The 16,897-nt window shown below is 36.9% G+C and overlaps 1 protein-coding gene across 7 annotated transcripts in view; it reads left to right on the plus strand.

The window, feature by feature from the left end:
• epb41a (erythrocyte membrane protein band 4.1a) overlaps window positions 1-16,897 on the plus strand; it is a 101,931-nt gene that overhangs the window by 24,543 nt on the left and 60,491 nt on the right. For all 7 annotated transcript variants that reach the window (XM_030146977.1, XM_030146979.1, XM_030146978.1 and 4 more), the window contains exons 2-10: window positions 4,284-4,606; window positions 7,001-7,288; window positions 9,895-9,999; window positions 10,153-10,271; window positions 11,888-12,106; window positions 13,044-13,131; window positions 15,956-16,108; window positions 16,206-16,303; window positions 16,415-16,590. In XM_030146977.1, coding sequence (XP_030002837.1) covers window positions 4,292-4,606; window positions 7,001-7,288; window positions 9,895-9,999; window positions 10,153-10,271; window positions 11,888-12,106; window positions 13,044-13,131; window positions 15,956-16,108; window positions 16,206-16,303; window positions 16,415-16,590 — 1,561 coding nt within the window. In that variant the 5' untranslated portion in view covers window positions 4,284-4,291. The remainder of the gene's footprint in view (window positions 1-4,283; window positions 4,607-7,000; window positions 7,289-9,894; window positions 10,000-10,152; window positions 10,272-11,887; window positions 12,107-13,043; window positions 13,132-15,955; window positions 16,109-16,205; window positions 16,304-16,414; window positions 16,591-16,897) is intronic.

Raw genomic sequence — 16,897 nt, forward strand, 5'->3', positions numbered from 1 at the left:
CGATATTTCATTTCACAATACTGTATCAATATTAAAAAGTACTGTATCGATATTTTTAGGTATTTATTCAAATGCAGATATGGCGGAGATTCATTTTTGTTTTTTGTTTTTCTTTATTGTTTATATCTTATTTATATTTAACACTGTCTTATTAAATAATGGTTATTTGAAGCATCCTAAAAGCACTTTTTACTGTCTGAGAGGCAGATGTTAGTTCCTTTGGTGGGATTACACAAAAATAATGTTATGATGTTAGTTATGAACTAATAGAATATGAACATTTGACCAGGATCTTAATATGTAATGTCTGTAAAACATAATTTAAGTTTTAACATAGGAAAATTTTGTGATATAGCTTTAGACGTTGTTGTTTATCAAATAAAAAATGTGTTTAGTGTTTTTGCATATTTCTGGTGTAATTCAGTTCTTCCAGGAAATAATCATTAAAAAAAAAAAGAAACAAACAAAAAATTGCCTTATTAACAGTATCATGATATATCGTGATATATTGTATCATGATCCTAGTATTCTAATTTGTATCATATCGCCAGATTCTTGCCAATGCACACCCCTTGTAACCTGCATCTACAGGCTGTATTCGAGGGTCTTCTCTACCGTTAGGAGTGGTACTTATAGGCTGAACTCCTTGTATTCTTTGTCAGTCTACTGCAGAGCTGTTTGTAACTCTGTTTTGGTTCTGACCCTTTTGTAAAAGCTTTAATCAAACTGAGCTCAGGGTTTCACATGCTTTATTCAGATTCCCACCACGTTCTGAAGGCCAGGTCGGCCACTCACTTCAGATTTGACTCTACCACAGCGTGAGAAGGCTGCTTCTAAAACAGGAAGCAGCACGAACAGTTTTTATGTTTTTGTCAATTTTTATGTTTATTATGACTAGAATTTATGTGCATCCTGGCATATAATTCAGTTTACAGCTCAAAAATTTGTTCAGTGTTCATTTTTAAGGTGAGGTTCAGGGGTAAAGGAATGCATTAAAGGCCATTTGGCAGAATCGAATATGTATTTTAACAGGATGAAATGGCAGTTCAGTAGGCAGTTTAATTACAGGACCAGTAAAAGGCAGATTGATAAAGCGGTGTCACAGGTCATGGGCCTGATGTCCGTGACATCATCCCATATGTTATGGATAGAGGTTGTTAACCTTGGATTTGACTTGTTCTTACGATGCAGGGTTTTAATTTGTTCTGCCTAAAATAAAGCTCCACAAGGATTTAGGGAGATGTAAGTGCAGAGATGCAATATTTTATAATTATGTTTTCATTAGTGTATAACTGCCTGAAAATAGGTGTTGTTTTTTGTAACATACAGCCCGAGGGCCAAAACTAGCCCACCGAACAGTCCAATCCAGCTCGTGGGATGAATATGTGAAATGCAAAAATTACACTGAATATTAACAATCATTTTAGTTCAGGAGCCACATTAAGCCCAATTTGATCTCCTGTGGGTCAGACCAGTAAAATAATATCACAATAACCTATAAATAATGTCAACTCCAATTCTTCTTTTTGTTTTAGTGTAAAAAATAAAGGCAAATTAAATGAAAATCTATCCTTTCACAAAAATGTGAAAAACCTGAACAGATATGAACAACATGAAATGTCTTAAGAGAAGTAGGCTAAGTGTAATTTTACCAATATTCTGCTTGTCACTAAATGTTTTTTGTCTTTGTAGATCCACTGTGATCTGTGAGTTGTAATGCACATGTGATATTGTTAAAATTGCACTTATTTTTCTTAAACAAATTTCATTTTTTGTGGTTGTTTGTAGATGTAAACATTTTTATCATGTAATTTTACTGTTTTCAATGTAACACATAGAGAAAAGTATGTAGTTGACATAATTTATAGGTTATTGTGTGATTATTTCACTGGTCCGGCCCACTTCAGATCTTATTGGGAGGATGTGGCCCTTGAACTAAAATGAGCTGGACACCCCTGTCTTAGAATGATCAATGTATTTCTACAGAGGGATCAAGTCATTTCCATCGAGCTATGTTTCTACAGTATCTCCAAATGGGTGTCCTCTTTTTTTTCTGCTTTTCAGTGGGTGTCATCCAGTTTTCAGGTGCATGACTGTCACTATGTTTGAATGCAGACCAGCAAAATTAATATTCCCTTAAATATAAAACAAGGGCCTTTTGTGCTTTTTGTGGCCGCTGTACAGGATGATGCAACATTATTATCATGAAATCTGAAATGAACTATGATGTGTCTCTGAATGCAGTGTTTCTATATCAGGTAAAATAAATAATTGTTAAAACTTGTAATGAAACATCAGGGTCATCTGTTGAATGGGTTGGTTTAGTATTGTTTTGACAACAGCATTATCCCCTACACTGTGGTGCAAGACTAAAACTGTTTAACATGTTCCAAAATCCTCCAAAAATGATCCCAAGCTGTAGCAGTAAGGTGGTACTAACTGTTTTTGTAGATGAGGTATTTTTTTGAAAAAGAAAATCTTTTGTTGCAGAATTTGTTGATGAGGTTTTGGAGTTTGAGAAGGCAAAATATTATGTCTGGGACCAAAGAGTAAGAGTTTTGACGTCTGCAAATGTCTTATAACCCATGAAGAAGAATCACTGAATCAATTAGTAAAAAACTCAAGCATTGTTATTAATTTAAGAAAATGAATCTTCAGCCGCTTTGTGAATAAAGTGATCATTTCTCTTTGCTGGAAGTCGTATAACGAGCTTATTATTGTACCTATTTTCATCCTGTGACATAGTTGTTGTTACCGCAGCAACAACACGTCTGACTGTTGTGTTGTTTCAGCTGCCAGCTGATGAGGCTCGTGCAGCCGCCCACTTTTGCGGCTGTAAAGAAGTGGCAGTGTGCAGGCGGAATGTAAATGTGAGCAGACAGCTCTCATATGGCCACAATAGCCACGAGCCAAGTCCTGTTACTAGACTGAGGAAAGACGGCGAGCAGAGTTAGTGATCTGACAGGCAGACAAGATAGCAGGCATGTGAGAATCAGCCATCCCCAGAGTTTAGCACCATTAGCACCAACTGACAGTGAGACAGTACTATCTAACCCCCGTGGAACTATATATAGACAGAGATACTGTAAAACAGTCAAAACAAACCTGCTGTGTAAGTAGTGACCTACAGCTCAGGACGACTGGAGGATTTTTCATTCGCAGGATTTTTAAATTCATGGTCGTGGCTTTTCTTTGTGCATTAGATCATTGCATAACAGGGTTAACATTAGTTATGTGTCGCATCATCTTTTCTTAACCTCGCAGCATTGAGCACCAACCAGGGGTTACTCCATGGTAATGAATCATCTCTGTGACGGGTGGGGTTGTAGAAATTCTGCCGCCGCTTCTGCTGCGCTATTATTAGGAGCTTTTTACAAAGATGAAAATCTATTTTTGCATGCCTTTTAAGTCAGGGAAAAAAGTTCCACATACACTGTACTGTGATATTATTAGGGTTAGAGACAGCTGTTGTGTCTCTGAACAGGATTTTTGTCTGTATTGTTACTGAAGTTACTGTATTTTTCATCTTTTAGTGACCCAGAATACTGAGACATAGACTGCAGAAATTGATAATGATGTGTTATTAGGAAGGATAAATGGTTTACTGAGTTTTCTTATGAACACGTGTACACAAGAGTAACCATGATAACAGCAAGGTAACAGGTATTTTCTCTCATAAGTAATCATAATTTCCAATATATTTCTAACTGGGTAAATTATAAAAGATGATATCTCGTACGTACATTTTCATTTCATTACAATTACATGATTTTTCTTTAGAAATCATGCTTCCTTTCTTGGTGAATAAATTGTGTTTACTGTATAATAATGTATACAGCCTTGCAAGTGTTTTTTTTTGTTTTTGATGATATTGTACATGCACAGTGTATAGTTTAATTTAATAAAATAGTTTTTGATATTGTGTCTCGAAGTCATGTAGAAAGGAGAAAAAAACATTCAAACTGAATTGTTAGTTTCTCTGAAAAGAATCCAGATTTAATTTAGCTATATCACGCGGCCCTAGCTCAATCTGTCCATGTGTTAAAGTTGACATTAGGAAATTAAATGTGTTAGTGTCCCTTATAATCAGGATCACTGTTCTAATCTGTGCTGTTGCTCTGTGGTCTTTTATTTAATTTCCAAGTGAAATAAATAAAATTATACAGACGTTTTTCACTTTGTCTATCTGGCGTCGACATACATGGATATATAATGATATCTTACTTGATTCAGGATATTTATAGGGTTGATTTTTGACTACACGTTTTGCTCGATTTCCCCAGCTGTTGCCATGACAACAGACGAGGCCGAGAGTCACCAGAAAAAGCCAAAGCAGCAGGAAGAGGCGGGCCAGGATGCCAGGCCGCCGTCACCGGAGGAGGAGCAGCTAAGGCCTCGTAACCGCAACTCTGCCGGCCGCGGCCTCTCTCGCCTCTTTTCCTCCTTCCTGAAGAGGCGTTCGCAGTGTGAGAGCGACGCGGGAGGGAAGGAGGGGAAGGAGGAGGAGGAAGAAGCTAAAGCCCCCATCGCTGACCCTGAGCCAGAGCTGAGGACAGAAGGAGAGGTCGCCCTGGATCAGCACTCGGTCAGCAGTGCTGAGGGTCAGGTCAGGCTGGGAAAAGATGTGTACAGAACTGTCTACAGTACACAGTCAGGGAAAAAATTATTAGACCATCCAAAGTCATCAAAAACAATGGTTATGCAATCAAGTACTAACTCTTGTGTGTATCATGTGACTAAAACAGACAGAAAAGAAAACATGGAATGCCTAAAAGCACTGTTTTTGTCAGTACAATGCCATAGATATGCAAGAACTGAAGTGATATGGTTATTATCAAAAAAACATGGAAAATGTCTAGATATCAGCTCTGAAATTAAACTCTTATGAGCTATTTTTGTTGTTATCATTCTATTTGTCCAAAAAAATGTACCTTTAGTTTTACCAGGCATTAAAATGACCAAGAAATTGAAGAAAACAAGGGATGGTCTAATAATTTATTCCCTGACTGTATGTCCTCTTTTAAAAATGTGTGGACGGATTAAGATCAACCCTTCTCGTACAGGAACTGTACAGGAGGCCTGGATCAGGTCTTCATTTTAATGTTGCGCAATCATTTAGTCACTGGCAGAAGGCTGTTAGAAATCAAAAAGCTCTTGCTGTGTGGCATTTGGATTGATAAGATACAGGTTTTACATTTAGTCTAATACTGAAAAAGTGTGGAATGACCCTGTGATATTTACTGCTATGATATAAAGAAAAGTCATGAAATATCCTGACGTTACTCAGGAAACTCACTGACATGCATTGTTTTTAGTCATCACAAAAAGATTTTAGTATGATTATAACAAAATTTTTATAATGAGTTTCTGACATTCACAACTGTAACTTTACACATATAAAACATACTAAACCAAATTTAAGATATATTAATCCGTATGGGTGAGTGAACAAAAGAATAAAACAGTTCTCATGATTCTTTGGCAGGTGGGCTTTGCTGCAAAACCATGTTGCTTTATTCACATTTGTAGACCGTGTGGAATATTGGGTCTAAAAATAACTCCAGAGAGGCAATCACATGTGTAGTCTGGGATGCATATTGATGCTTTTGCGTGCAGTCTGAGTATTATCTGCACCTTCAATAAAAAATGATTGGAGTCTGTACAGGCAGTGAGGCTGGTGCACTGTGTAGTCACATGACTGTACAGTGTGTAGACGATGTGGATGGATGCCAACAAGCCAAAAATGTAATATTTTTATAAGAGTTATCTGGCTGTTTTATTCAGATGAATAAATTAAATAAAATATAAATATACTGAACAACAAAAGAAACGCAAGTTTTGGTCGTTAATTTAGGCAAGAGTTCAGCTGTCCTGTTGAGTTGTCAACTGAGATACACATTACAATAAGTGAGTTGTAACCATTGGAGCGTGTGTTTGCAGGCAAACACGACCACGAGTGGTGTTGAGCACGTGTACAAAGTATCGGAGGTGCGGTACGTTTTGAGTGATATGGTAGTGGGAGCAACAAACGGGAGTGGCAATTCCCTTTGTTTATCCGGGGGCTATAAAAAGAAATGGTAAGATTCAAAAGTTACTGCATTACCACGATGCCTCGCCTTAACGATAATCTGAGAGAACGCACCATTGGTATGCTTGATGCTGGTTTAACGGCTCGCAACATTGCCAGACGTCTGCAAGTGCACGAGTCCACCATCAGTAGGCTGAGGACTCGATTCTGTGACACAGGGACCACTCGGGACAGACCAAGATCCGGAAGACCACGTGTGACCACCCGTAATCAGGATCGCCATATTCGCTTGGCCCATCTCCGTGACCATCAACTCAGTGCTACAAGGACAGCAAGAGAGACCCACTGTAAATTTCACAGCTGGATATAAATATCTCATATGAAACCAATATTCATAATAAAACTCCCATATAAACCAATACCGAAACATACTTGCGTTTCTTTTGTTGTTCAGTATATATTCCCGTTTGTATTGTGCAAAACTATCATGGTGGGCTGATTGTATTGCAGTAGAGACAAGCCTACTTCAAGGGGGATAAATGATTGTACACATATCTATATATAAATACTCTGAAGTTCAGTGTGTTATTGGAGGACCTAACAAGACTTTATTAGTTTTGTGAAATGTTTCCAAATGTTTATTGTTATGTGGAAAGTCAAGGTCAATGAAGTTACCATATTTGGTTCCTTACCCATAAGTGGGAAAAAAATAAATAAATAAAATTCAAGAAGTAAATATAAAAAGGTGTAAGGTGAAAGGAACATGTATTTTAGAACTGTTGCTGTCATTTGTAATGTATATGGAAATTACCAAAAATAGTCACTTGCCCGATCAAGGGTTAAAGGTATTGTAAATGCACATAGATGCCTCCAGAGGTAACATTGACTGTTTTTAGACTAAATATGGGCCACAGGCAGATGTTTCAGGATGGTTATCATAAACCTGCATTGTAATGGAGGTGTCTTTTCCAGGTGGTCCAGGTAGAGAAGAAGGACGCTGAGGAGGAGGAGGGTGGAAACAACAAAGACAACGATCAGGAAAAAGGACAGGAGGCTGAGCTGGAGAAGGAGGAGGATAAAGAGAAGGAGAGGGAGGAGGAGAAGGAGAAGGAGCCCGGACCCGAAGGAGGCACCACAGGAGACAAGGACGAGAAGGCGGCAGAGGAGGAGGTTAAAACTCCCAGAGCTCCACGCCGACCCAAGACCATGGAGATCAAAGTGACCCTGCTGGACGACACTCTGTACGAGTGTGAGCTGGAGGTAAGACACACAGCAGCCACTCACACTGACTCAGAAACAGTCTGACCACATCAAAATAAATGTTCATTTATGCATATATGACCAAAAAAATACAGCTCTGAAAAATGAATGAATAATGGATTTAACAGCGTAGATGTAAAAATAGAATTAAGACCAAAAAAGTGAAATCATACCATTTTGGTTCATTTAAATAACAGATTTAAAAATAAAAATATCAGACTCTTCTATACGTATGTTACACTTTAACACACGCATAGACTGAAACCAGGAAAGAAAAAATGACAAGTGCTATATTTAGGAATACAGTAATCATTTCACATTCATTTCGTTTTAATTTTCATTTTGTATGTTGAGCTGCAATGAAAAATTATTCTAATCTTCCTGTCTATGATGCTCATGAAAGTGAAAAATGAAAGTCTAAAGATATGCAAATGTTTTAAGATTATAAATAGGAGTTGTCAGTGAAAAGCCTACATTTTATTGTGGGAAGAATGATATTTAATACCTATGCAGTATTATTTGCCCACTTAATTATCTCAACAGTACTTAAGATTGCACACTCTTTTTGCATCATCTGTACTAAATATTAAACATTCCAAGTAAAACATCTCAGCAGTACCTCGATGAGTTTAGTCAATATTCTCAAATTACGCTCCATGTATTCAGACTTTTCTGTTGTGCCTAATACATGGTCCTGTGACCCATGGGGTTGAATCAGTCATGTGTTTAATGTGTTATGTTATTGGGAGGTGAATCTTTTGGTTTTCTTATGGCAACAGAAATTAGGGCCCCATAATGTAAACTATTAACCATGTAAAGCCTGAACCTTTAAAGCAAAGACATTAACCCTGTTTTTTTTTTTTTTTTTTTTCAAATATCAATTTCCATAAATGAGTTTCAATTTTGTATCATATTTGATACATCGGGTCTCAGTGCTCAAATATTATTATTTTTGAACAAACAAAAACATAATAAAACACAAACATGTCTAACAAATTGGTAATTCCTTTTCAAAATTGGCAAAGTTCTGCCTCCTTCCTCATTAATGATAATCTTGTAGTGTCACTGGGAAGGCCTCTGGTGAACTAATTCCTCCCCCCTGGTGGATTATCTGTGTATTGCATGTATCTAATTGTATGCATCAGGTTTTTCAAGAAAAAACAATATCACACGGATCTTGTAGAGGGCTTCAAAACTCATGCATGAAATATGATCTGTTTGGCGTCATAGGGTTAAACATGAAAATGAAGACCTGTTTTAGTATTAGGAGGAGGTTAAAGCTTATATATGGAAGATTTGCTCGTATACTAGAGTGAAGTTTGTGTTGAGTATGTTTTTGCCATTTTTGAATATTAGCTAACTCCATTTCTAACTTAACTACTGTTCAAGCACAAATATCCAACAGACACAAGACACTGATTTCTATGTAAAGAACTCTTTACATACACAGAAAAATTCTTATCTTCACTAACAAGCTGTTCATTGTTTTCTGCTCCTCTACAGCAGCAGCAGTGTGCAAAACTAAATATTATTGACTTAGGAGTGCAGTCAGCTTGCATCAAAAGTTGAGCAGCTCCCAACACAACATAGACTCCCAAAACAAACCTCATGTATTTAGATAAGCACATGCAAATCTTCCATGTCGATCGTTTAAAGGAGTGATATTTTGCTTTTTTAAATTGTATTATGCATTTTAAAACATTTCCCTGTGGTCTACATAAACTGTAAATGCTATGCTTGGGTCTGAATTCTTCATTAATTCAACTCCACAGGTCCATCTTTAACCCTATTTCTGAGTAATGATACCAGAAAGGTCATTTTGAGCGCTGGCCCTTTAAATGCACATGAGTCACTTCACTTCACCAATAGATGATGGCGGCGTGCAATAGTGCAACGGCTTCTCAGCTACTGACTGTCATGCTTAAAAACGTTGCTAACAGACTAAATAGCAGAGTATTTTACTATAGGATTCATTTTTATAGGATTTTTACAATGTACATTGCTGGTCCTGAGTGCTGATTTCATTTCGTGTATATACTGCATGTAATGACAGTAAAGTGAACCTTGAACCTTGAACCTTGAACGCCTCACCCCCTCCAGGTTGTTGGCTGTGCTGCTCTGTCCCTTTCAACCAGCAACTGAACATTTGAGGTAATCGGCTTGAAATTTGGACATATTTGCAGTATGGACTACAACTCCTGCTGCTGACAAACAATTATGGCGTACTCTGAGAAATGTTCGTCGGGAGTCTTGACCTTATATGTGCACATGTTGTGATGTAACTAGGTATAAAATGTAACAAATTAATCAGGAATTAAAAAAGGTTGTAGAAATCCACTCAATTTTTCCCAAAATGAATATAAAGATACAGTAGCTTTGCAGCACCTGGAGGGTTCAAATTCAAACTTTTGGAACTATTAGGGTCCAAATATACAAATAAATGAACCAAAGACTAATAAAAGTGGGCTTACCAAAATGTGACCCCTTTAAGGTTAGAGCAGAGGTTATAGGTGATGGACGTCCTCAGGGAATTAATATGAGTCTATGTAGTTCCCCCTAAACAAATCTAAACCTGATGTGTGTGTGTGTTTGCATGTGCATCTCAGAAACACGCTAAAGGTCAGGACCTGTTTGACAAAGTGTGTGATCACCTCAACCTGCTGGAGAAGGATTATTATGGTCTGGCCATCTGGGAGACTCCCACCATGAAGGTGAGCAGGATTTCATCTGTCATTTTACATTTAACGGCCCCATTATGTTTAGGAAGACCAGAATTGATGTTGTGGGTGCATTACCCTAAAGGTGATGAAGACATGATTTCTGTATATTGAATTCCATGTAAAAAAGGCTTCTTTTTTGATCAGGTCTGGATGGACCTGACGAAGGAGATCCGCCGACAGGTTCAAGGGGCCAACTATAATTTCACCTTTAATGTGAAGTTCTATCCACCAGACCCAGCCCAGCTTTCTGAAGACATAACAAGGTACTGCATAAGAAATAATACACGGTATGACTGGAAGAGGTGGAGCGTCAAAGGGAGTTCAGTTTATTTCACTTTATTTTTATTATCTTGCTATACTTTGAGCTATATTCAGTTATTGAAGAGTAGGTTCCTCACTGTAATTATATTCTGTTTTTATCAAAGGTAAAGAGAACCAAGAAAGATCACGTTATATTATACACATCATCATATAATTAAGTATTCATTCTTAAACTTGATAATACAATGAAAAGAAAATGGTAACTCAAAGTCTACTTAATGATTCTTTAACCAATAAAGACCCAGTGCTACTTTTGTGGCAGTTCCCAAATTAATATTTCTCTTTATTTAAACTTTCTTAAGTGATTTATCACCATTTATTATAAAAGTATCCTCTGTATTTTGCATTTTTTTTCAACAAAAATCAGGTTTTTCCCCACATTTAATGTACTGATCATGTAGATATTCATAAAAGTTCAGATTAAAATTGATTGTTGTATCAGAAATAGACAAAACTGAAGAAAAAGTGAAATTCTTAACAAAATATATCATTAACTGAACGTAAAACAAGTGTATCCATCCACTGTCATTGATCAAACTTCATGGGTTTTACTGATGAATCAATGTTATAGAAGATGACGGTGTTTCCACGGTAACTACAGAACCTCTGAACATCCAAATGGGTCATATCTGATGACCATGAAAAGATGACAAACTGCATTTTACACCAATTATTTACATATATTGATATAATTAGTGGATCAACAAGTATTAAACATTTTAGATCAGTAGCTGTTTGGGTCTTAATGGGTTAAATTGATTTTTACCACATTAAATTCTTTAAGAGCATATTCAGTAAATATAGTCCATACTTACTGTAGGCTAGATGATGACAGTGAGTACAGTTTCTGACATCTGGACAGCAACACATACTCGAACGCTTGGAAACACTAAGTACAGTGTTTTTCAACCTTGAGGTCGGGATCCCACGTGGGGTCGCCTGAAATTCAAATGGGGTTGCCTGAAATTTTTAGTAATTAATTAAAAAAAAACAACAACTTACTAATAAAAAATATATGGTGAGTTGACAGAGACAATCCCAATACATAAAAGACAAACTGTGAAGCTGAAACTGAAGCACTGTGGTACTGTTTATCTTTCAAATGTTCATTGTGGTCAGTTTCAGATGCTGCAGCTCTTTCATAATTCATAGTTTGAGTTCTTGTTTGTTCAGTATTAATTGTCAGCCTTGTAAATCACAGCTGGACTGACTGTACATATTCAGACCAAGGAAAATAAAATTCTCGCTTTGTGCAGTAATCTACACCTGGCTTTACAGTCTCTGTCCATAATAATATACATTATATAGACTAAATGTCATCTAAAATTAACATTTATTTGCAACATACTATAGCAAACTATTACATGATCAAAAACAAATTCATTTTAGCAAAACAAAAAGTCTCCGTTTTGAATGTCTGGGGTCACCAGAAATTTGTGATGTTAAAATGGGGTCACGAGGCCAAAAAGGTTGGGAACCACTGAGTTAGTGTCTGCATCCCAAATGTCCTTTAACTGAGAGCCGTACAGCTCATATAACCTCAGCTTGTGTGTTGCAGGTACTACCTTTGTCTCCAGCTGCGTAAAGACATCCTGCACGGTCGTCTTCCGTGCTCCTTCGTCACCCTGGCCCTGCTGGGCTCTTACGCCCTGCAGTCCGAGTTGGGCGAGTATGACCCAGAGGTGCACCCCAGCGACTACGCCAAGAACATGAAGCTGGCCCAGGGTCAGACCAAGGAGCTGGAGGACAAGATGATGGAGCTGCACCGCACGTACAGGTTAGAACACAGAAAGGAGGTCGGCAGGACAGTGAAAGGAGTCGCAGCTTCATTTACACATTTGTTTTTGAGCATTTTTAGACCTAGATTCAGTTTATGAATTTGTAAAGCTGGTGCATGTTGCTTCTTGGTTCTGTTTGTTTTCACTAAATATAATACAATAAATAAAACAGCAACTATAGAAAACACAGTGGGAAGTTTAAAGTATAATAAAATTTTAAAAGTACACAAAAAATAGTACACATCCACTCGTATTGCACTCCTGTTTGTGCTTTTCTACAAATACAAGACTTTGTTTACCATTACAAAATAAAAGCCTTCTAGTATCCCCATGGCTAGAGATCAGTCATTCTTTCAGAGCTTTTATTGTGAAAATACTGTCTTGTGTGGAAAAAGTACACACACGTGCAGTGACTGAAAATCCAAGGTGAAAAATCCAAGCAAATCCAAAATGTAGTTCAGCTCAAACTACAGATTTCATCCAGTAATTGGATCAGACCAAGTTCAGATCACATTCCCATCACACATGAACTCCCCCCCCCCAAAAAAAAAAAAAAAAAAAGATGAGTGAAAACAACATTTCGGGTGCTGTACTTTCAATTATTGATCTCTCATTGCTGTAAAATTGTATATCTTCTGCCGTTTGGATCCTACACATTTATTGCACTGCTTTAATGTAAAGATATAATGATTTGATTAGTTTATTCACAAAAGTGTAACAAGAAGCACTAGTTAATGAATGGAAACAGTAATGGTTTATGGTGTTACCAAAGGCAGGGCGACAGTGTGGAATAGAGATGGGACTATTTTTGTTCTGGTGGAATTATTGACTTTCTGGTTTGTTTTCGTATTGTCAACAGCCTAAAATCAGATGCAGACTCCATTATATCACAGCATCTGAACGGTTACAGTAACAATGTCTCTGATGTTGTGGCAGGGCGATGAGTCCGGCTCAGGCAGACCTGATGTTCCTGGAGAATGCCAAGAAACTGTCCATGTATGGAGTGGACCTCCACCAGGCCAAGGTGTGTTAGTTCTTTTATAGTTAATTAAGTAAGCTTCAAAAAAGGACTTACATTAGCCCATAAAGACCCAGTGCTACTTTTGTGGCAGTTCCCAAATGAATTTTTCTCCCTATTTAACCTTTCTTAAATGATTTATTGCAATATTATTGTCGGTATTTTTCATTTTTCAGTGTATTTTTCGTGTATTTTCCTATATTCAATTCACTGATCATGTATATGTTCATGATAGCTCAGAGTAAATTCAAAGATTATTATATCGAAAGCAGAGAAACCTGAAGAAAATGTGACTTTTTCAACAAAATATATCATTAACTGAACACAAAAACATGTGTCCGTCCACTGTCATTGATCAAACTTCATGGGTTTTACTGGTGAATTAATGTTGTAGAAGATGCTGGTGTTTTCCACGTTCATTACAGAGCATCTGAACGTCCAAAAGGGTCATATCTGATGACCATGAAAAAATGACAAGCTGCATTTTACACCAATTACAGTTGCGGAAAAAATGATTAAACCACCCTTGTTTTCTTCAATCTCTTGTTCATTTTAATGCCTTGTACAACTAAAGGTGCATTTGTTTGGACAAATATAATGATAACAACAAAAATAGCTCATAATAGTTTAATTTCAGAGCTGATATCTAGACATTTTCCATGTTTTCCTGATAATAACCAACTGACAAAAACAGTGCTTTTAGGCATTGCATGTTTTCTTTTCTGTCTGTTTTAGTCACATGATACACACAGGATTTAGTACTTGATTGCATAACCATTGTTTTTGTGATGACTTTTGATTGTCTCATAATTTTTTTCCGCCACTGTATTTACATGTATTGATAATATTAGTGGATCAGCAGGTATTGAACTGTTTAGATCAGTAGATAATTTGGTTGCCAGTGGCTGTTTGGGTCTTTATGGGTTAAGATATCGTTATAATGCAAGTGCAGTTTTTTAATCTTAGTATTGTTCATAGATTGAATAAAATATCAAGTCAGTGATAAACATGATTGAGCCTTGTAATACAGATGAACTGCACAGATAGAAGACACAATATGTTCTGCTGCTTTGTTGTTTGTTATGTTTCATGTCAAGCATCATATAAGCGTGCCTGCTTGGCTTAAACGGCATGGAAGCATGTGACTCGTTTGGTTTTACAGCAGAAATCAGGTCAATCTGTTTGCATCAGAAAAAGGATTTAAACCAAATACAGAAGATGGGACATTTAGAGGAGGATGCTGCCCCTCTGTGGAGGATGGAGGGCAGTACAAAGGAGATGCAGTTAGACTACAACAGTAGCCAAGACACATACCAGCACTAGTACATGTACTGTACTACTGAACATTAAAATACAAAGTCTGTTGATTATTTTCCCCCTCAAAAGTCAAATACATCCTTACATAAAAGCCAGTGTCTCCTCTCTTTCAGTCAATATAAGTATATGAAATCACCACCTTTATTCTTCAAAAGTACATTTATACAGGATAGGATGAATTTCAGGTGAGTGGCTTCAATAACACTTAAATTCTGATGTTAGTTACACTTATCAGCTCCATATCTTAAAACCAGTCTATCTTTAGTTTTCCCAGTAAGAGCACCAAATACCAAATATATGTTTCATAGATAGATAGATAAATAGATAGATATAGTTGAGGAAAAAATTATTAGACCATCAAAAGTCATCAAAAACAATGGTTATGCAATCAAATACTATCTCCTGTGTGTATCATGTGACTAAAACAGACAGAAAAGAAAACATGGAATGCCTAAAAGCACTGTTTTTGTCAGTACAATGCCATAGCTATTGATGTAAGAACTTAAGTGATTTTGCTTATTATCAGGAAAACACAGAAAATGGATAGATATCAGATTTAAAATTAAACTCTTATGAGCTATTTTTATTGTTAGCATTATATTTGTTTCATAAAATGTACCTTTAATTGTACCAGGCATTAAAATGAAGAAGAAATTGAAGAAAACAAGGGTGGTCTAATAATTTTCCCCCGTAGATAGATAGATAGATAGATAGATAGATAGATAGATAGATAGATAGATAGATAGATAGATAGATAGATAGATAGACTTTATTGACCCCAATCTGGGAAATTTAAGGCATATTGTGTAAACAAACCAAAACTAATTTTTGTATGTAAATAACAGTTTAGTTCAGTGGATTAAGAATAAAGAAAAGAGAAATATATAGTTTTGATGTTCACACTGATTAACTCTTTTTTTTTTTTTTTTTTTTTTTTACAATATTCTATTTTCAGTTTTTTATATGCAATGTGTACGAGCAAAATATACCAACAATATAAAGACATAACAATAATAAGCATGGCAAGAAGGATAACCTTCTTGCCAAAAAAAAAAAAGAATACAAGGGAAAAATAGTCAGTGCACAAGGTCAATACAGATAACTATATTAAGTATTTGGTGTAAGAGGTGTATCAATGTGGTCTAAGTATGGCTGCCAAATTTTCAGAAAGGTGTTATATTGTTTTCTGAGACAGTAAGTGAATTTTTTTCCCACACATTTTTTCACACTGATTAATTCTACCTAATCTAATGGAAGTACAATTTAAATTATGACTGGACATGACTGCACTTACATTCTTCTAAATTTAGGATAAAATCATTTACTTCAGCACAAAAAGGCAGCCAGACCAAACATTCTGCTGTCATGATGCAGGACAAGACAAATTTTAAAAAAAGAATACAATCATATAATCAGGATAATTTCATGCTCTCTCTTTCAAAAGTCTGACTAACATTAAAAAAAATAATTAAAAGTAAATGAAATGAACTGAATATGTGTGTGTTTCCATCAGGACTTGGATGGCGTGGACATTATGTTGGGAGTTTGCTCCAGTGGTCTGATGGTTTACAAAGATAAACTGAGGATCAACCGTTTTCCGTGGCCCAAAGTCCTGAAGGTCTCATACAAACGCAGCAGCTTCTTCATCAAAATAAGACCATCTGAGGTACAGAGCGCTTCGACCCCCTGTTGCTCTTCATTTTGCAGCTGAATTTACGCTGGCGTTAAATTAGTTTTACACTTTGTGCCTTGTTTCCCCACAGGTTGAACAATATGAAAGTGCAATCGGCTTCAAACTACCCAATTACAAGGCAGCCAAGAAGCTGTGGAAAGTGTGTGTGGAGCATCATACCTTCTTCAGGTAACGAACGGCATCCTTTGGTCTGAAGGAACTGTGGATATCATCTAAAAGTGCTGGTTTTGTCTGATCCATAGTCAGAGTAGATGGTCACTGTGTGTTCTTTGTGTGTAGGCTGACCTCCACTGAGATGGCCACCACTCCCAGGAAGTTCCTGGCGCTCGGCTCTAAGTTTCGCTACAGTGGTCGGACTCAGGCTCAGACCAGGCAGGCCAGTTCTCTGATCGACAGACCTGCCCCTCTGTTCCAGCGCTCGTCCAGCAAGAGGAACTCACGAAGCCTGGATGGAGGTAAGCTGTGACCCCTCACACGGTACATAGTCTGTTTATTGAGCTTGGTTCAGACCCCTGTTGACACACTGAGTACTCCTTTAGCGTCATGTTTTGATGAGCAGTGTAGGCCAATTGAAGTCACTAGTTGCTTTTCCATTGGACATCTGTGCAAAACTTTATAAATATTTACTAAATGCTGAAAAAACAGAAGTGCGTAATGTCGGTTTTTCCATTAAATCACAAATGCGATGATTTGTTGATTTATTATCACGAGATGACAAGAGAAGTCATTCCATAAACATGGTGAGGAATGTAAATATGGTGT

This window comes from Sphaeramia orbicularis, chromosome 11 (genome assembly GCF_902148855.1).
Source record: "Sphaeramia orbicularis chromosome 11, fSphaOr1.1, whole genome shotgun sequence".
Classification (NCBI taxonomy): Eukaryota; Metazoa; Chordata; class Actinopteri; order Kurtiformes; family Apogonidae; genus Sphaeramia; species Sphaeramia orbicularis.